General features: G+C 40.6%; 1 protein-coding gene across 4 annotated transcripts in view; it reads right to left on the bottom strand.

Annotated features, from left to right (window-relative positions):
* Positions 1–19,039, bottom strand: part of LOC126262918 (solute carrier family 52, riboflavin transporter, member 3-B-like) — a 101,595-nt gene that overhangs the window by 6,937 nt on the left and 75,619 nt on the right. The window contains exons 1-2 of one of the 4 annotated variants that reach the window (XM_049959834.1): positions 4,756–4,875; positions 2,188–3,475 (exon numbers count right to left, since the gene is read on the bottom strand). In XM_049959834.1, coding sequence (XP_049815791.1) covers positions 2,188–3,402 — 1,215 coding nt within the window. In that variant the 5' untranslated portion in view covers positions 3,403–3,475; positions 4,756–4,875. Of the gene's footprint in view, positions 1–2,187; positions 3,476–3,824; positions 3,954–4,638; positions 4,876–19,039 lie in introns of those variants that run through there. The other 3 variants (XM_049959833.1, XM_049959836.1, XM_049959835.1) reach the window with 3 other exon arrangements.

Genomic DNA, 19,039 nt, shown 5'->3' on the forward strand with positions numbered 1-19,039 from the left:
TCGGTATATATATATATATATATATATATAAAAAGAAAGATATATTTTTTCCATCTTTCTTTTTAGATATATTTTTTCCACGTGGAATGTTTCCCTCTGTTATATATATATATATATATATATATATATATATATATATATATATATATATATATATATATATATATATACGCATCAAGTAATTTTGAACCGACCGACCCCATAGTTCAGTGATCATCTCCAGAAAATAAGTGTTGTAACAATTATTTAATGTATTAATTGCCTGCATCTACAGGATTATTCTGCAACTCTCAATTAATTGCCCGGTAGAGGGCTCCTCGAACCATCTTCAAGCTATTTCTCTACTTTTCCACTCTTGAATGGCCTGTGGGAAAATTTAACACTTAAATCTTTCCACACGAACTCTGATTTCTCATATTTTGTTACGACAATTCCTTTCTATGTAGGCAGCTACCAACAATATATAATCAGTGATTTTTTTTTTTTTATTGGTCTTAGTGGGTAGTTTCTCTACAAATTCTTACAGTAAAACTTTCAGAAGTCAGAAAAATATGGTTGCTATCTCATATGAAAAGTGAGTTAGATAAGTGGCTAATAATAAACAATGTGTCCCACAACATATAACATTAAAAATTAGCAGTTTCCTTCCAGCGTGATCATGTACAAAACAGAATCTGATGCAACCAATACTTGTCTAATGATAGCAAAGGGTGTGGTTGCACTCGACAAGTCTTCCACAATAGAGATGAACTCATAATGATTGACATTTCTTCACTCTAGTTTTTGTACTTTGTACATGACTACATATGAAAATTAAAACCAAGCAGAAACGTGGTGTCAAGCTAACCGAAGTATGAACAGTTCCACAACACCTGCAAAAGTTGGTGCAGCATGTACAGATCACAGGTACATGCATCATAAGTGGCAAGTGCCACAAAATGGCCATAGGGTTCTTTTTTAATTTTTTTTATCTAAATAACGAATTGTATCACCTGAGAAGCACATGACAAATGTATTGGTGATGGAATGTATGCTCCATTATTACTTTGGTATGTGATGACACTTTTCACATGTATACAAAGCTTATATATTTTAGAAAATCTTTACATATCACGTTGGCCAACAGCCTCGCTGCAGTGGTAACACCAGTTCCCTCCAGGTCACTAAAGTTAAGCACTGTTGGGCTTGGCTAGCAATTTGACAGGTCACTGTCTGGGTCTCCCGAGTGGTGTTGGCAAGCGAGGTGCACTCTGCCCTTGCTACTTGATTGAGAAGTTGCAGCACCAGCCACGAAAACTGACAATGACTGGGAGAGTGGTGTGCTGACCACCAGCCCCTCTGTATCTGCATCTGGTGATGCCTAAGGGTTAAGAATGACATGGTGGCCATTCAGTACCATTGTGGGCCTTCAGGGGCTGTTCGCATGGCGGTGTTAAATATTACGTGTGACCTATTTGGAGAAGTATGTTTTTGTTCATGTGGAAGATACTTTCTCACAGTCTGAGGGCACATTCATTAGGACATGAGAATCAAATTTTATAGGTTTTGTGTAGATGATCTTGTCCACTGAATGCTTTCTTAAATTTTTTTTTTCAAACTGCACTTGATACAGCCAATGTTATCTTGTCTTTACATTTAATTTCTCAGGAAGTGTTTAGTGTGGTTCTTTTACCAGTCTGTTTTCTCCTTTATTTTCATTGCTACAAATGTGTACGTTGTTAACATTGCTTCTTCTCCGCACTCATTGATAATCCTATATTAGAGAACATATCATTACATGCAACACAGTAGGATCAGTGTTTTGAAGATATCAATGTAAATATTTGCTAACTTTTCAAACTGTGGCACCTCCAATTCTTATTTGCACATTTACGTCAAGTAATCTAATATGAAAATAAGCTGCTTCAAGAATAAATGCAGACATGTGTTCGGATAGGGCAGATTGTTGATTGCAGGATGGATGCTGTTTAAGGGTATACTTCCAGATATTAAGCAGAGTTGTTGTTACCATTCTTGGACAATATTTGACAACACACTGTGACTAGTGAAGTAGTACACTAAGCATAAATGTTTATAACATCAGTTTTTGCCAGAAAAGAAATTTACTCAAACATTCTTTAAAGAATTAAAGAAGTTTAATTACACATATTCAAAGAAGGGATAAAAACATGAAATTAGCTTACTTACCACAAGGAATTCTCCACTCGGATATCCAACTAGCGGAGGTGTAGGGCTCATGACTGCAGTAATACCTATGTATATTGCAAAAACAGTACTGAATGCTGTTAGGAATGATATCGCCCTGATTGAGGAGTATGGCAGGAAAAATCCGAGAAAGCATGCCACTGGATTAGCCATGCTTGACAATGTGACAGACAGATGGTACGCTATGTTGCCATACGGTAAGCAAGAATATGACTGAATGCTTGGGAATATTCCATTTCCAAAAGCACAAACCCATGCCATCAAGAACATCAAACAATAATAACTACAGGGTGATAATGTTGCTGTTACTGCCATCATCTCTCTTGGTTGCTGGAACACTTCTGTTGTAGGTGTTGTACAGAGATCTTTCAATTCTTCACATGCACTTTGTTGACTTAATAGTCCATCATTAAGACCTGACTCTTCTTGTGTATCTGATGCTTTCTCTCTCTGTCGTGAGGTGTTTTTATCTGGAGAAGGAACTTTCTCATCTTTGCACGTCTGTAGATTATTCAGTAATGCGAAAGAAATAGTACTGATGAAAAGTGTTCCAAAAAGGAAGAAAAGAAAAGCTGTTGTCGAAAAATTTGGAGGTGGCGTGTATGGAACAAGAGTAACCTCTGAATTTCCATTTTGATTACTTGAATTTGTGAGAGTCTGATTCACGCAAATAGGATTTCCTCCTACCCCTTGTACTAGAGCCACAATGCTTGGTAGAAACCCACTAAGTCCTTCTCCAACAAAATAAGAAATCAAATACATTTCTTTATAGTTTCTCATAAAAGGCATAAAGAGTACTGAACTTGTACAGCCCACTAAAGCAATAAAAAATGAAAGTGCAAGCAGTGCTGTGCTGTGCTCTTCACCATCGATGTAAGTAGTCTCTTTGTAGAGGAATGGCAGTAACAAAAGAGCAACAGTTCCAATTAAGAGTATTGCATATATTATGATACTATCCCTTAATACTCCTGGAAAGGTTTTCTGCAGAATTGCATACAATAAAGGTCCAATGTTTGCAATTTGTATAATAATACATATGTATGATGGGAGATTCCATCCTTCAGGTTGTGTCTGCACAAGCAGAGGCAGCTGGACAAACAGTCCATTTACTGCAATCCAGGTTCCAATGCCAAAAAGAATGGCTAAAATATCCACCAATATCTTCCGCTCAGAAAGTTGTCTTGCACAGAACTTCATGTTGGGTTTCTGCAAGTCTGTATTATTAGGGCTGGATGGTAGAAGTGGTAGTCTCTTTCCACATTCGTTGCACCTGTGGGTTAAGAAAAAGAGCATACATTTAAATTAGTTCAAATGTTGTACAATAATACATGGTTTGCAAATAAGTAATAAGTAATATGGGGGTTCAATTATATCTCAAATCATAAAATACATAACACTTGTTCAAGCAATGAATCATATGAAGTAAATTAACACTGAGTGAGTGTCTTCTGTTTGGAAATAATGATGCAGTGGATTCATTACGATGGGATAACATACCAGTAATTTAATAAATGAGTTGTCTGTCTGAGATACCTTGCACAATGGCACTGTGTAAAGTGTTATAATTTGGAATGATGAGAGTTGTGAAATCCCACATATTTGACGTCTGTGTGCTTTACCTCACTGTGAATGTATTAACTGCTGCTAAGCTGAATGGTACAGAAATCTTGCTGAAATACACTTCTGTTGCTTACATTAAAATGAACACTCAGTAACATGGTTCTTCACTACACAGTAGGTGCATTTCCTTAAATCTAAACAAATGAATTTACGTACTGATAGCAACATCTGAGGCAAAAATTGTGCAAACATTTATAACCAGAAAATCAAGAAGTAGTGCTTCACACGAATATTTGTGGTAATAACTAATTAAAATGCTTCTAATGTTAATGTGGCAAAAGCAATGTGCACAAGATAATGTGTTACAGTTAAAACTTAATTCTATACTGAAGATTTCTAACATGTAGAAACAAAATGTTCATAATCCATAACCCGAATTTTCAGTGCCCACATTCTATACCGAAACCTGCCACCCCAAGTCATAAGAATACGTTAATTTTTATTTCTCGCAACATCTAAAAACCTTGAAAAGTCCTTCCTAGTTAAACACGACGGAGACTGAAATGCATGCAAATATCTTATTAAGGTTATTGGCAGTTCACGATCTTAATGGTTTACTCTGAAAATTTTGTCAATTATGTCAATGAACTGAATTTCAGTACCGATATTTTAAAAATGTGTTACTTCGGCACAACTTCGTTAAATAGGACACTTCGGCATAACATGTCGGTCCGACATCAGTATTATCATAACTTATGAAATAGGGCCCAGTGGTTAATAGTACAATTGCTTATTAATCAACGAAAATATATCTGTAACTTGACATGTGTAACAGGAATTTAATCTATTCAAAAAGGCGCATCACTAGCTTACGTTTGACCGATACCCGACGTGGCAGAATTGCAACTGCTTTCGTTCTGCCATTGAAATTCGGCATGGACGGGAATATTAATACTGGCTTCTTATACAGCATGACCTGAGTTTACATACGCTACGCAAACGGAAAGGCGTAGCCTAGGTTCAACATCTGGGCGAGTCTTCCATCGTTTGCTGCTATCCCGCTGATACCAGCTGAGAGTGACGTCACTAGTATGGTGAAGGTTAACTACATTGATCGTGCCAAGTTCGCCGTTATGATCACGATACGACAGCATTGCATAACAGTTGCTTAAACAATTTGGTGTTACTAAATTAGGCTAGAGAATTACTAGTGCCGCCAGGTAGGTGATGGGACGTCTATGAAATATATGAATTACACGATAGTAAGAGTGGTCAGTACCGGCATTGGGTAGAAGCGTAAGCCTGCATTTAAACAGAATTATTCGGTGCGGAAAAACGTTAAAGTAAGTTAATGATCCTGAAATAAGAAAAAGTTTTTTTAGGCAACTTATGTCGTTAACTTTTACTCTAGCAGAACGAATACGTCAACATACTTGTAGTAGCAGTAGTAGTAATTCGGTTTGATTTTGTAGTCTTTGGCTTGCCTGGGGGACCGACAGAGAACCATAAAGCGCATTAAGGTATACATGCACATACATTATCTGCGTACAACTATAAAGTGCATGGCGGAGGGTACTTCCATCAACACACAGGGTTTCTATCCATTCCATTCACGCACGGAGCGCGGCAAGAATAACTGCTTAAATGGGTCCCAATGGGAGGACATAAGTCTAAAACTTGTCTTCGTGATATGTACGAGGCTGCTGTGTATTCGTGGCTGGCTCGCATAACATTGATTATTTAAGATTTGTACGTAGGATTTCGAGAGACAGTTATCGTTTATCCTCAAGCATTTGCCACTTCAGATTTTTTCAGTACTTTTATGACACACGTCCTTGGTTCAACCAACCTGTGACATTCGTGCCGCCTTTCTGTATATGTGTCCATGCTTTGTAAGACTGATAAGGGTCCCACGCACCTCAGCAACATTTTAGGATGGCTCTCACGAATGGTTTGTAAGCCATCTCCTTTGTAGATTGACTGCATTTTTCCAGCATCCTACATCTGAACTGATGTCTGCCGAGTTCGTTACCAATGATGGAGCCTGTTTGATCATTCTGTTTAATATCTCTAAAATTGTTACACACAACCCCTAGCGGTAGGCATTAGTGAACTGAGTCCGGTGTTGACTCACTGATATTACTGTCACAGTTCCCGTTTTCTGAAGCGTAAAACTTACCTTTCTTAAGTTTCCAGTCAATGCACCACCTTTAAATCCTAATAATTTGCACCAGTGTCTGGAATTAACTTGGCCCAAAAGCCTTTAAAGAGACGTATGCAAGGACATTTTACTTGTTTGCATGTCACAACTCAGATGTACATCTACGTGACTACTCTCTCGTTCTTACAAGTGGTTTGCAGAGAATTCTTTGAATCAACATCAGACTGTTTCTTTGGCGTTCCAATCTCGAACAGCGCGCGGGAAAAAGGAACACTTAGTCGCAATTTTTTCTTTCGTTATCGGAAAACAGAGATAGGCAACGATAATCTTTAAGTTTTGTTCTGCACTTGACCGTCTTCCCGGGTTTCTGCTTCAATCAGTTACGCTGCAGCAGCAGCAGCAGCAGCAGTATTGCAAAATTGCTTCCTAGTTATTCAAAGTAAAAGAATTCCGGAAAACATCAAATTTTGAGCTGTGGGAAGTATCAAATTACTGATTTATCATTTTTTTCTAATATTTTTAAGGACAAAATTCTTCGAGTTCTATTTTATTTATCTGTTTACTTACTTACTTACACGTCTAGTTTCGTAGAGGACTCAATCTTTACGGCCATGGAACGAATCAGTACATGAAATTACAACAGAAAATTTAATAATAAATAAAATAAAATGCATTCGAATCCTTTGCTGACAACTAGCTGCTCATTATATTATCATAATCAACAATGTAACACATGCTTATGCTTAAATGCTTTCCAGGAACTCCCCGACAGAATAGGAGTGAGCCATGAATGAGGAACTGTACAGATGATGACTGAATTTTGCTCTGAAATATGCTGTGAAAATTATAGCTGTGATTAAAATTATATATACGTAAGAAATAGTAGTGATCCCAGCACTTGACGTATGAGGCATTTCCCTCCCCCGCCCCACTTAATCGCTCCAGTCAGACGCCACTTCACGGGCTTTTCATTACTGTGGAGAATGATATTTTGCTGCCTCTTCTTGAAGTACGAGAGGAATAACTGTGACTTACTTGTATTCCATAATGGTACCAAACTGATCTTCGTTCATCTTTAGGAGAACAAAAACATCAATTGCTCATACTCATTCTCTCTTCGTAGGTGCTAATGCTAAGCTGTCATATCGCTAGTATTTAAAAATGAGGTAAATGGTTTGGCGATACAGATAATCTACATCTATACCTGCAAACACTGTAAGGTACATGTCGGAAGGTACTTCCCTTTGTACCACATATTAGAGAGTATTTCCGTTCCATTCATGTATGGAGAGCGGGAAGAAGGACTCTTTACATGCTTCTGTGCGTGCTGAAATTAGTTAAACTATTTTCGCGATCTCTACGGGAGCGATACATATGGGGTTCTACTAGATTCGTCTCTTAATACTGTTTCTTGAAAACTGTTAAGTAGGCTTCCGCGGGAAGGTTCGCATCTATCTTCAGGCATCTGCCAATTCAGTTTTTCCAGCATCTCCGTTACGCTATCCGATGGATCAAACAAACTTACTACTATCCGTGCTGCCTTTCTTTGTATGCATTCAGTATCCCTTATTAGTCCTATTTGGTGTAGATATCCCACACTTGCGCAACATTCTAGCAAGGAACCCCTTGACTGCGAGATCGCAAGTTCAGTCTTTAGTAAGGCTCATTTGAAAGTGTTTTGTTAACAATTATGACAGGACAAATATTAGCTGCTAACGACTCACCATGGGCGTCAGGAGGGCACCAGAAAATGAGTGTCCGGCGGGTACAAGATCAACCTTCTACGGGGTGTAATGTATTACACTTCACGAAACGGACGTTGTCGGCATTCAAGAAATATTTAAAAGGAACCGTTAACTTGCACTATGAAAACCGAATGAAAAATGGCGCGCCACAGTGATCACGAAGTTTCACAGTATCAAGATCGAAGGCGGACTCCTTGGGAGCTACAAACCGTGCAGGAAGTTCAGCTAGGTATCCACCTTTAAAAATAATAGAATCATACTCGTGTAATGAGTGATGAGAACCGATGGAATGTGATGGTATGCAACCAAGTCCGAAACAATCTGTCGTGGAATTTATCGTGAAACTGGCTATCTTTTAATGCGTAGCTGTAGATATCGCAATAATAGGTTTTATAGGCACGGAAAAAAAACATCCAGAGGCTGAATTTGTCCAGTGGTTCCAGGTGGTATGAACTGCAATGTCACACATTTTTCGGAAGGGATACTTTGCTCTAAAGCAGTATAATTTTTATGCACATACCAGGAATCGAGCAAAAGCAAGTTTTGTTGACCAGATATTGCTCAAAAGCAGTTCTTATACCATAGTTATAGTTTTCTTATGCCCATTATCCCACTCTTGCTTGCTACCACCTAAGTATATCCTACTGCCCTTGAAGATTACGCACACGAGAAAGAATTGTAGGGAGCAGAGCACCTCCAAATTCTCGCAACTTTCCAGCCAATTTACCATCCAGATTAACAGTCGACATATTTGTACAAAAAATGTCTTAAGGCAGTGATGTTAGTTGATCTTGATACAACTCTCTTGGTACCTCTAATTTCCAGGGTTCCTTTCATATGAATTTTCTCTTCCAATCCCCACTGGTCGTAGTTGAAAATAAATTCCTTACTCAAAGATAGTAGTGGACCAAATCCGGCACAAGTCCAATTTGTTAATGCAGGTTGCCTACATCAGGGGCAGGTATGCACTCGGGGGCAAACCTATTGTTCTTGTTTGATTGACAGGTACTTAACCTATTGTTCTCCTTTGATTGACAGGTAATTCACCTATTTTTCTGCTAAAAGGATCCTTCGTTTTCATTGACAGGCACTTAACATGTTCTTTCCCAGCCCCCTCTCCCCACCCCTCAGGAAATCTCCCCGCTCACTGCTACAGGTACCCTTTCAGGTCTGAGTTATTGGAATTGCCCCTCTCACTTTTATCAATTTTATTGACTACTTAATTAAATCGATCAATTAATTAACTTAACTGCCCTCTCCTCCCCTCCCCTTCTCCAAAAATGGCGGGAAGTTCAAATTTCATCAGGACAATGCAACACACCATGGCTACCTCTACTATACTAAGAAAATGGTGGGAAAAAGGGCACTTGGGCTATCTAAGTCATCCGACCGTCACCTCTTCCTAGGAACTAGCGGGAAAAGGACAGCCTGTGCTGGATGTATATCTCTGGACGTATATCTTTATTTAAACAGTCTTTATTTAAACAATTTGAGGCAGTACCTCAACATAGTGTGCCCACTATGAGGTCTGGAGTCCAACTGACCTAGTACACAGTACTGCCACCAGATGGCACTGTTGTACCTCCTGTGACTTAATCCAAGATGGCGGCTTGGAGTGGGGGAATGGTGGGAAAATGACTCAGCCTTTCTGGGCTGCTGGAGAGAGAAAGGAGTGTACTTTATTTATTTCAGAACAATTTATTTAGTGACGGATTTGACACAGTATATTTATTACACAGACATAAAACACTCACCCTGATGTGCTTGAGGTCGCAGTAAATAGTCTACAGACCTGAAAACTACTCGTAAATAATGCAGTACACTGATGTGCAGAGATGCAAACAACTCTGGGGCAAACATCTTGCAGAACCCAATGTTCAGAACTGTACTCTGGGTGTCTTTATGTAATCTTTGGCCCTTTGTCAGAACTTAACCTATTGTTCTGTTAAGTGGTTTTCCATGTCACCCCCATTTCCTTAAATTATTGTACTGCCTTTGATACCAAATTATTAATGTCCTCCCACCATTTTCTGGTACACTTTTCGTATTCCAAATGCTTTCGAACGTCATTTCTGGCGCATTCTTCTTTGTCACCCACGCCCTTAAACTATTGTAGTGCATTTTACATAAAAATTGTTCAAATTAACATAGTGTTCTGCACTTAACCTGCTGTTTTGCTCTATGTCACTCACCAACACACATCTTCCCCTTTAATATTGTACTACTGAAACCACTCTGATATAAAAAAATTATGCACATTAATTAACTTGATATTATTCACATATATTGGGTAGTCTTTTCTTAATTCATGGCATCCTATTGGTCGGTGAAATCGATGGAATATAGTTTAAACAAAAGATCACTAATAAAAAACACATCCTGCCACCCAACGCCCAACACCAATGCCTGAGTCAGGGTGAAACGGCAGCTGCCGCAAAGTGACAACATGGCCGTCAGCTGCCAAGCCACGCACAGGTGTCAGTTCGGGTCCCACAAGGATGATGCGGCAGCATCTCTTTGATACATAACACCTGAGAAATACCTGTCGAAATACGTGTTCACGTAGGCACCCGAGAGAGATGTTGCAATGCTTCCCAGAATAGCACAGGGTGCATTCTTCCTAGCAATCCTAACAGGACAGCCCATCTGTCACTGAATTTACCTGTCAAACTGCTGGTGGTGGTGGTGTGGGAGCACTGTCCGCCATTGTTTTCTGCAGACAAGGCTTTCAGCAGCAAAAAATTATTTTGTACATATCGCCATATTGCACTGACAGTTAAACCCCTCAAAAGTTGTCTATAGATCATCAAATACACACAAGAATCACAAGAGTATTGGGAATCAGGAACATATTTACTTGTGTAACTACAATTAAATGGTGGTGGTGGTGGTGGTGGTTAGTGTTTAACGTCCCGTCGACAACGAGGTCATTAGAGACGGAGCTCATGCTCAGGTTAGGGAAGGATTGGGAAGGAAATCGGCCGTGCCCTTTCAAAGGAACCATGCCGGCATTTGCCTGAAGCGATTTAGGGAAATCACGGAAAACCTAAATCAGGATGGCTGGAGACGGGATTGAACCGTCGTCCTCCCGAATGCGAGTCCAGAGTGCTAACCACTGCGCCACCTCACTCGGTGACAATTAAATATTACGATTGCTGTTGCAGTCTGACACTGATCGATGTACAGGTAATGTCTCCTCTTGATGGCTGTGGTTCTGGAATGAATCTCAGTATCTATAGTGCACATAATTTTCGACGTAAAAGAAATCTCTCATACCCTTGCGGTTATTGATGTGCTTAATCTATACATCCCTCACGATAGGACACACACTCATTTTCTCTGGTCATGCCACAACATAAGCCACAGTAACATTACACTGCAGTATATACACATTTTACACAAACACTGCAGTTACCTTTTATATCTGTACAGCACCCGAAAAAGTTATGGTATACCTACACTCACACTGGCTATATGTCTCGATTCTCGTCAGTCCTAGGAAATTATCTGACAAAGTCTTGGAATCAGTGATTCTGGAAGATGCTGTATACTGCCAGGATTCTCTCAAACAAGTGTTATGAAGGACAAGCGTCTGGCACTATGTGATAATGAATACCGCACCAGTGAACGTAATGCTTGGAAAGACATCACCGACATGGGTTGGTGTACTGTAATCAACACTTATTATTATTATTATTTTGAGCTTTTCCTCATTACAGAGGCTTATCTCCAACACAATAATTTACTTGGAAATTACAATACAAACAATAAACGTTCTTAAACTATATTCTCAAAATATTCCTCCAGGTGTTTCGATCTTGTGTCTTCTTCCTCTGCGCCCATTCTCCTCATTGTGTGCTGTACATTTTGGAGCCAGGTGGTCATAGGTCGTCCTCTTCTTCTTCTCCCCTCTGGTTCCCACTCCAGTATCAATTTTGGTATTCTGGTTTTCCCCATTCGTCGTACATGCCCGTACCACTGTAATTTCTTCCTATCCATTACGTAATATATTCTTTCTATCGATAGAACAACAAGGAAAATGCGAGGGTACGTTTGGGGGTGCCGATGAGGGGTGTATTGTTACAGCCGTTTTGCCCGTCCTTTTTGTACACTATAGCAGATCCAGTTGAACACTTGCATTGCTATATTGTGCAGCTGTTTACAAAATGAATCTATCACCACTTACGTTCGGATATACTCCACAGTGCGTTGAAACCGCAATTCACAATGTCCAAACTATTCTTCCATTACGACTACACATATGTAATTATTTTGTTTTTACGTGAATATCAGTTTGATTACTTTGCATAAACATGTCAGAATATAAACCACGGTACCTTTACGTTCAAGCAGCAGCATAACGTTCCTGAGTATCAATTAAAGGTGTATATAACAAAAAATTGTGGTATGTCCACACTTGCACCAGCTGGTTGTCATTTACACACTGCAGAAAGGCCTCCCACCATTACGTATTTGTCGATGAATAAAGGATGTAATTACAATTAGAAAAGCCGTAGACTCTTTTCGGTGTATCGATTTTACACTTCCACGAAATCTTTTGGTATTTCTAATACTTGTAAGTCCAGCCAACACACAGTTTCAGACTGCCAAGTTGGGGTTTGTGTCAGTGCATTCCATCCATAGATTCCACCACCCAGATCAAACAATTTTGCCCTGACTAAAAAATCATTGTGAGCCATTGAGTAACTAGAAACTTATCCTGTCTGCGAAGACCTTTACGTGAAAACTCAAAAAAATAGAGGAAACTGATATTTCCACTCACGAATACCAATGCCGGTGATATAACAGATTCCAAATCATCCTTATAATTTACAAAGTCAACTAAGATGTTTCTCATGTTTAGAGAACCAGCAAACGTGTCCTCCACCTGTGTACCTGCTAGATGCACTCGACGCACACCACAATCGATCTTCTCTCAACCAAATAATGACAGGAAATATGAAGAAGCAGGCATTCAGACAATTCCCACGGGAGGGAATAATGGTCCAGTGTGAACACATGTCCATATTGACTATTCTCAAATTTCCACGTGATCACGAAAGCTGTCCAACACATACTAAGTATTAGTATGCTATTCGGCCATCTAGAGGACGACATGGTTAAGTCAACCACATTCCTGCATCCCAAAAGGCCTTCAAGTATATTTCGTCAATAACTGATTGCTAGCGATACGAAATAATACTGACCGAAAATCAACGATGGATGGACGTGTCTCCTAAGTTTTCTTGTGAGTGGTACCACTGTGTCTTAGATAGAGAGGCGTAATCATCTTACAAACTGCCTGATGTTAAAAAACACAACCATATTATCATCACAAGCAGTCTTGATTCTACAGGTGCAAACAAGTATCCATGTTAAAAGCTATACTGGCTTTATAAATCTACATATGGCATTACCTCTGAATGATGTGGTTTTTTCCAGACAAATTCCACGACACTGAATATAGACAGTGATCGCCAGAGTGTATCAGACAAACAGTGCAGTTACACGTCGCCGACATTATGGAGAAGTCCTTTAATGATTTCAGCCACAAGTTTATCATATTTCTAGCCTGTCATATCTCGAAACAAGTCACCTTTCTCGAATCTATCTGCTAAGTAAAATTCCAACGTGATTTTAGGTGTAGTCCCTATGCATCTTGCAACAGCTGCCATTTCTGCAGCTTTACGCGTATTATCATTCCAATGTAAGCTGGAACTGAGTAGAAGTCAGAGAAAGCTGTATCTACCGCCTTCTGCAACCCATGTAGAAACAGGCTAATCTGAGTTACTGCGGCAGGACTGTCTCTGCCAACTGTGCATGCTGTGTAAGGTAAGTGCCAAATGAAGCCTGCTCCTGCAACTCGAGATAGTATGAAAGACAGGGGAAGGATGTGGTTTTTGCTACTGCATTGTGATGCTACTACAAACAGGTACTACAGATCCGCATCCCTCAGGGCCCATTCACGTCTATCACCCTAACATATTATTCTGTACCATCCAACAGAGAAAAGTTACAAACTATAAAAGCTCCATTAACTTCATCCGATAGAGAACTCGATAAGACTTTTACCACATCTCTTTCCTCCTATATATCGAAAACAAATACCGCATGCATGCCGGCATCGAGCACATGTGACGATCCTATTAAATATAAAGGTATTGAACAACTGCACAGACCAGTTTAAAGTTTCATCACCTGTACTGTAGGGGGACGATCGTATCCCGCAGACCATACTGTAAGTCGCAAGAGAAGCTCAATGTGACCGTGTCTCGTTGTTTGAAACACTGTTCTTTTTCTGCTGTAACACGCTTTGTACACTGCCATACATTTTGTATTTCCGCCACGACTTTGAGGTGTGTGTCTGGTTCTAAACTGACATTAACACGTTCTGATCCACTGTCTCTCGCAGAAAACTAGACGTAGCTCAGTATAAATCATGTTGTTACTGCTGCTACCATAACACACCACATACAATGGATGATTTTAAATAAAAGACAGTTACAACATAAAGAAACTGGAAGAGTTTGGTGGCATTGTGGAGAGTTTCCAAACTGCAGTCCGAAGGTGATTCGCGACCTCTACATTTAAACTCATCATCTGTCACAGTGATGGAATTGCTGATGGCTCTGCATTCCGTTTCGGCTGATTCCTCATACTGCAGTCATGTACGTGATTACAGTTTTGGTGATAGCCATCCCCAGAAGGTGTTGCCCCTCCACAAAAACTCTTTCTCCAACTTAAACAAGCAATGTTAGTCATTATTATGTGGTAACCAACAGTGTGCCAGTGGACGGATGGAATGGAAAAAGACACCGTCGATGTACTGTAACAATAAGCATCAAGTTGATAGTGCTTAAAATTTTAGCAGTTTTACAGTAATTTCAACACTACCCAATGACGCGACAGCATGTTTCCTAATTTCAGTGTCATAGCTAAACCGCCCTTTCTCTACTTTGCGAGTATCATTGTGAATGTAGATAGATGACTGTGCAGTATGTCCATTCATTGTTAATTCTAGAACACATACATCATCAAAGTATACCAGACAGCGCTTTACATTATTCTAACACCTCGAGCATAGTGCTTAATCTACGCTCTATCTCTATGCGGATAGGAGTCACAGAGCATCCCCGGAGTCTTATGATAAAATTACAGACTGAAAGACCCCTCGCACTGTCTTTAACCAGCCTGCCCTGCAGCACCATTACCGATTTCATCTGCAGCTGACCAGAATTAGACCGCTACATTCCGTGTCTCGTGAATGAATGGAGCTTGCCGAGTCCTCGCCCATCCGAGTGCACAAAATTTCTCCAGAAGCGCTCATGTCGAGGAGGTTAGCACCCCTTATCGGTGTGTAGTAACAGATTTAAAAGTGTTGTGATGTAATAGCAGAAGGTTAAGAAGAACAAGAAACGGATGATTTTTATGCATGGTGGAGCTCCAGGCGGATGGAGTTCAAAGCATTTTATGTAAATCAACTACGCTATCCATTTTAAAGTGTTGTTCTAGTGTCTGGGATCAGTAACAGGAGGGTATTGCTAAGATAGAACATAAACACACCGACTTCTAAGGCTACACAGTTCTACACTTAAAACAGGCTATAATGTTAGGTCGCTTGAGTTCCCGACCTATCAGTCATGCGGAATGCAGCGCTGTCACTATTCCAATGTAAGAAATATATGTACAGCGCATGACATACAGCCTTCTTGCAGGTTTCTCTACGATAAACTATGGTAACAAACCATAAAACGAAAAAAAATTCCTTCCTTAAAACTGTTGCTCTGTGTGATACATGCACAGTGTATCTCTCCAGAGATCTATAGCGTCCAGTGTTCACATCCGATCACGGTTCATAAATTATACTACGCTCGCATCAGTCCTATCTCCGCCCCCGGTAGCTGAGTGGTCAGCGTGACAGACTGTCAATCCAAAGGGCCCGGGTTCGATTCCCGGCTGGGTGGGAGATTTTCTCCGCTCAGGGACTGGGTGTTGTGTTGTTCTAATCATCATCATTTCATCCCCATCGACGAGCAGGTCGCCGAAGTGGCGTCAAACCAAAAGACCTGCACCAGGTGAACGGTCTACCCGACGGGAGGCCCTAGCCACACGACATTTCATTTTATCAGTCCTATATAAAATGATTGTTAGTAACGGAGAATACCTCTTACAAAGAAACAGATAAACACATAGCAGCAGCATCCGACATGTGAAATTACACATCATACCGCCACTAACTCTGTATGCAGGACATCTGTCAAGCAGATGTATACGTGGGGATCGCAGTGTCTCACAAACACCTGTCGCTAACTTAGTTATGAAACTCAAGTATCGATTTCACACCCAAGATGCGACAGGGGGACGGAGTACATCGCATAAATCTTCGTTCGTTTAGAGGAATGTGTCACGTTTCATCACACATGAGATGGAAGTCCTCTGATGACCCAGAGGTTTACTGTTAACGACCGCAAGTAGACACTGCTCTCAGTCAAATACAGTACATGCATTTGTACACGAGTCGAGTGCAGGCTATGTCACACAACTGATGCATCCTGACGGAACATCAGGAAAAAATGGTCAAATGACATGCAACAACGCCTCCCTCTCTCTCTCTCTCTAGAATGCATCATCAGTCTACCATTAAATCCTACCTCGTTACAACTCCATCTCAACCGACACTCCATCCACTCTGTCATCTTTTAAAGCAGATGGTTCTCTGTCTTCGTGAAAAGCGTCAAATATAGTAGCCAACTCGCGTGTATCACTGTTACCTCGATAGACATACAGTAGAATGCTGCCTCGAAGGAAAAAAGTGACTGTTTCCCAGGTTCCTTCGCTTCCATGTCGACGTTTTCTAGGCTCGCTCTTGCTGTAGCATACTTGTCCCCATATACAAGTTGTTCCGCGCCATCCACAAGACACGCAAGTAATTCGTCAATTTCCCCGCATTTCTGTGTATATTCCCTCAATTTACAAGTATTTTTCGCAATTCTATCGATTTTTTAAGTTACTTCTACCCATGCGATCATGACATAACCTCTCGTTCCGTGTTCTAAAATTAATTGTAAATGTATTTCAGCTGACAACACCTAGCGAAAACGCACTGTTCGGGAGGCACAGTACAGCACAGTACTCGATCGTATCTAGTCGCCTCCACACCACATATTCCACATTTTCAGAGCGTCCGGTCTGTTTTCTGTATGTCAGTGTATGTGCATGTGTCGCGGAGGAGATACAGAGAGGCAGGGTGTTTCTTATTCATTTAAGAGAAGTCGGTGTTATTTATTACAAATAATGTAAACGCTGCAATCTTTGATGCAAAAGCCAACGACTACAAGTTTCCCCAGTGGCTTGAAATAATACATACGTACCTATCTTTTGAGTTTGTGGACTACCTCATGTTTTTATCTTGTTGGTAAATGTCTTTTTCAGTGATGGTGAGCAGCTTAAAAAAAGATTTCCTCTACCATTCAAATAAAAATTACGAAACGATTCTACATCTAGAAATGTGTGTGATGACATTCGTTATTTCAGAGTGACGGTAGTCAATGCAACATCAAGAATGTGGATACTGTGCATGCGCAAACTGACTTTAGATACTGTAACTATATTCAGTTTAAGACCGAAAATGGGACGAAGATCAATTGAATTAACGAATAACTTCTGCTAGTACGTATGTTAGATCATTATGCAGCATTATCCGCTGCTGAAGTCATCGACGAGTCCAGAATCTTCTTCTCGATTTCCTCCAGTGGAGGTAATCACACATTTAAGTTTCCGATTTAATTGTACTGCGTATGGCAAGAATTTTATTATCATAAATAAATAATAAATCTCGTTTGGCTCACAACTTGCAGTACATCTTTTCATCTGACACCTTGGCGTGTCAGTTTAAATTAGTGCTGTCACCAGTAATTGAACCTTTATAACCTTTATGCTAGTGAGGGGATTGTTATATTTATGACACGAGCAAAATGAGTGAAATCTCAGGGAAAGGCAACCAACGTCTGAGGGAAGGGAAGGGGGGGGGGGGGAGGACACACAAAATGATACGTCACTTGTGTGGAAAAACGTTCTCGAACAGGCCATGTCCATAAAGCATTAACATCTGCAATTCCTGTAATAGTTGGTGTTAGCGCTGCAACATTTTTAGATTGAAGTCAGCTGATAGGTACACCTGCTTAGAGGAAGTCCCTGTAACTAAAGGCTTACATTCAGAGGAAGTCATGTTTCCAAGTAGAGAAGGAATTTGCATATGTCAACAAAATATAAGAGGTATTAAAGATAAACTTAGTGAACTGCTTATAGATGTTGACTCTGAAATTACTGGTTATCGGAGCAGCAGTTAAATAATTTGACAATTCAGTGGCTTCCTTTACCAGGATACAGATTAGCTGGCTGTTTTTCGAGAATTTCCTTGCAGGGTGGAGGAGTGGCTATGTGCATAAAAAATAGTATTCCATTTGAGTTAATAGACGTGTCACAGCACTGCACTGAACAGATATTTGAATGTTGAGCAGGGGCAGTTGAATTCAGTGAACCTAAACTTCTAATTGTTGTTGTTTATAGATCCCCTAACTCTGACTCCAGTTGGAAGCGCCGCTTTGGCAAAACAAGTCATCATCAAACCAATATAGATTCTCGACATTTTTAGTCAAAGGAATCTCAGTCTGGCAGCCACCATCTGTGAGGAGGGTTCTACGCTGGTCGATGGGGCAACATGTTTCTATAAGCAACCATAATGAGTCTGGGCCTCCATCCACTGAAGACTGAGCGCCTTCCAGTCGGTGGATCATCTCCAGGCTCACTCCAGCCGCAGTCAGCTTTCTGTCCTGGGAAAAGGGGGGGGGGGGTGCAGAAGGGCAGCCGTTCAGCCATTCACCATTCACGTTTGTTTGTGCGGGCATACTGATGCTGTATACCTTCGCTCTCAAGGTGGACATCACTGCTGATGGCTGTCTCCCACCACGAGAATCACAGTGGTTTTCCGCACCTTCCGACGCACCCTGCCGTGTGCTGCAGAGCCTCACCAGTATGGTACAAGTGCTGCCGTGGACTCCGCGCTTCAACATTCCTACCCAGCTCCTGGCATCACAGGAGGCCACTGGCTGCCTGCTTGCATCAGCGTCTCCACACTCGCTGTCTTCAGAACGCACACAGGGGGACAATGCCACCACAGAGCGACGTTAGAAGTGTTGTAGTGTGTTCTCCAAAAGTGGTTCAAATGGCTCTGAACATTATGGGACCTAACATCTGAGGTCATCAGTCCCCTATAATTTAGAACTACATAAACCTAACTAACCTAAGGACATCATACACATCCAAGCCCTAGGCAGGATTTGAACCTGTGACAGTAGCGGTCGCGCAC

The sequence above is a fragment of the Schistocerca nitens genome, chromosome 6, assembly GCF_023898315.1.
Source record: "Schistocerca nitens isolate TAMUIC-IGC-003100 chromosome 6, iqSchNite1.1, whole genome shotgun sequence".
Classification (NCBI taxonomy): Eukaryota; Metazoa; Arthropoda; class Insecta; order Orthoptera; family Acrididae; genus Schistocerca; species Schistocerca nitens.